This window comes from Brassica oleracea, chromosome C4, assembly GCF_000695525.1.
Source record: "Brassica oleracea var. oleracea cultivar TO1000 chromosome C4, BOL, whole genome shotgun sequence".
NCBI classification, from domain to species: Eukaryota; Viridiplantae; Streptophyta; class Magnoliopsida; order Brassicales; family Brassicaceae; genus Brassica; species Brassica oleracea.
Window position 1 is genome coordinate 28,683,667 of NC_027751.1, and position 1,715 is coordinate 28,685,381.

The 1,715-nt window shown below is 35.7% G+C and overlaps 1 protein-coding gene across 1 annotated transcript in view; it reads left to right on the plus strand.

Annotated features, from left to right (window-relative positions):
* LOC106342985 (putative transcription factor bHLH107) overlaps positions 1-1,004 on the plus strand; it is a 3,121-nt gene extending 2,117 nt beyond the window's left edge. Inside the window, exon 2 of the mRNA XM_013782072.1 lies at positions 549-1,004. Within this exon, the coding sequence (XP_013637526.1) occupies positions 549-1,004 (456 nt within the window). The remainder of the gene's footprint in view (positions 1-548) is intronic.
* Positions 1,005-1,715: the final 711 nt, after the last annotated feature.

Sequence of the window (1,715 nt, forward strand, 5' to 3'; positions counted from 1 at the left end):
ATATATATATATATATATATATATACTAATGATTTAAACCAACAAGATTGGCTGATCAATTTAGTTGTCCAGTTGAAATCTTTCAAAAGTATGTGAAAGACTAAAGTCAAAGTAAATATGGATTTAGAATAGTAGTTATATTTTACTAACCAAAATACCGAAAAAAACCGAACCGAATCGAAACCAACCTGATATCTGGATTGAACACCCCTAATCCAAATGAAGCCAAACTATTGTTTCATTCTCCAAAATATAATAAAAATAATAACTTAATTCTGCGCAAGGCGCGGGTCTTATCCTAGTATCTAGTAAATTGAGGACAAATTTTATAATAAAGCTTTCAAATTATTTTTATTCTCTGAAACTGTTGAATCATTTTGTCGGAAAAGTTCTCAAGTCTTTTTTTGTTAAAAAAAATTCCTTTGAAACAAATTGAACATCTTGGACAAAAAAGACAAATTGAACATGCAAAACAAGATTTCTCGAACAGAGAGTTTCTAAAGATCCAAGACTTTTCTCTTTCTTACGTTTCATATTTTTCTTCACAGACCGACAAAGCCACACTACTAGCAAAAGTGGTCCAACGAGTCAACGAACTAAAACAACAAACCCTAGAAATCTCCAACGAAACCGTACCGTCTGAGACAGACGAAATCAGTGTACTCAACTTCGAAAACTGTTCCAACGACGACGGTCGGATAATCTTCAAGGTATCGTTCTGCTGCGAGGACAGGCCAGATCTCATGCAAGATCTCGTGGAGACACTCAAGTCTCTTCAGATGGAAACTCTCTATGCATATATGACGACAATTGGTGGTCGGACGAGAAATGATTTCGTTGTGATCGGCAACAAAGAGAAGCACAGTGTCGAGTCGGTGAAGTTACTACAGAACGCATTTGAATCGTTGCTCGAACGGTCAAACCAGTCGGTGATGATGGGACATGGTGGTGGGGGAGAAAGGTCCAAAAGACGTCGCCCCCTCGATCATATCATACGGGTGTGATTTGATGAGACTTGAGCACTATATTATATAGTTTTCTTATGATTAATATAACGTTTTAACTTTGGTTAGATAGATAACTTTTGGAATGGATTGATGCGGAATGATTTATTCTATTAATTCAAAAAAGAAAATTTCACTATTTGATAAAAGGGCAAATCTCCAAAATAGCACATTTCTAAGTTTATATCACAAAAATAACACTCCAAAACTAAAATGACCAAAATAGCACATTTCTAAGTTTGTCCTTTGAAAATTTTAATTTTTTTATTTTTCAAAATTTGAAATCTTATCCCCAAAACCTCATTTCTCAACTCTAAACCCTAAACACTAAACTCTAAACCCTAAACACTAAACCCTAAACACTAAACCCTAAACTCTAAACCCTAAACCCTAAACCCTAAACCCTAAACCCTAAACCCTAAACCCTAAACCCTAAACCCTAAACCCTAAACCCTAAACCCTAAACCCTAAACCCTAAACCCTAAACCCTAAACCCTAAACCCTAAACCCTAAACCCTAAACCCTAAACCCTAAACCCTAAACCCTAAACCCTAAACCCTAAACCCTAAACCCTAAACCCTAAACCCTAAACCCTAAACCCTAAACCCTAAACCCTAAACCCTAAACCCTAAACCCTAAACCCTAAATCCTAAACCTCACCCTTTAACTCTAAACCCTAAGTTTGTGACTTTTAAAAAAACATTAAGTGCT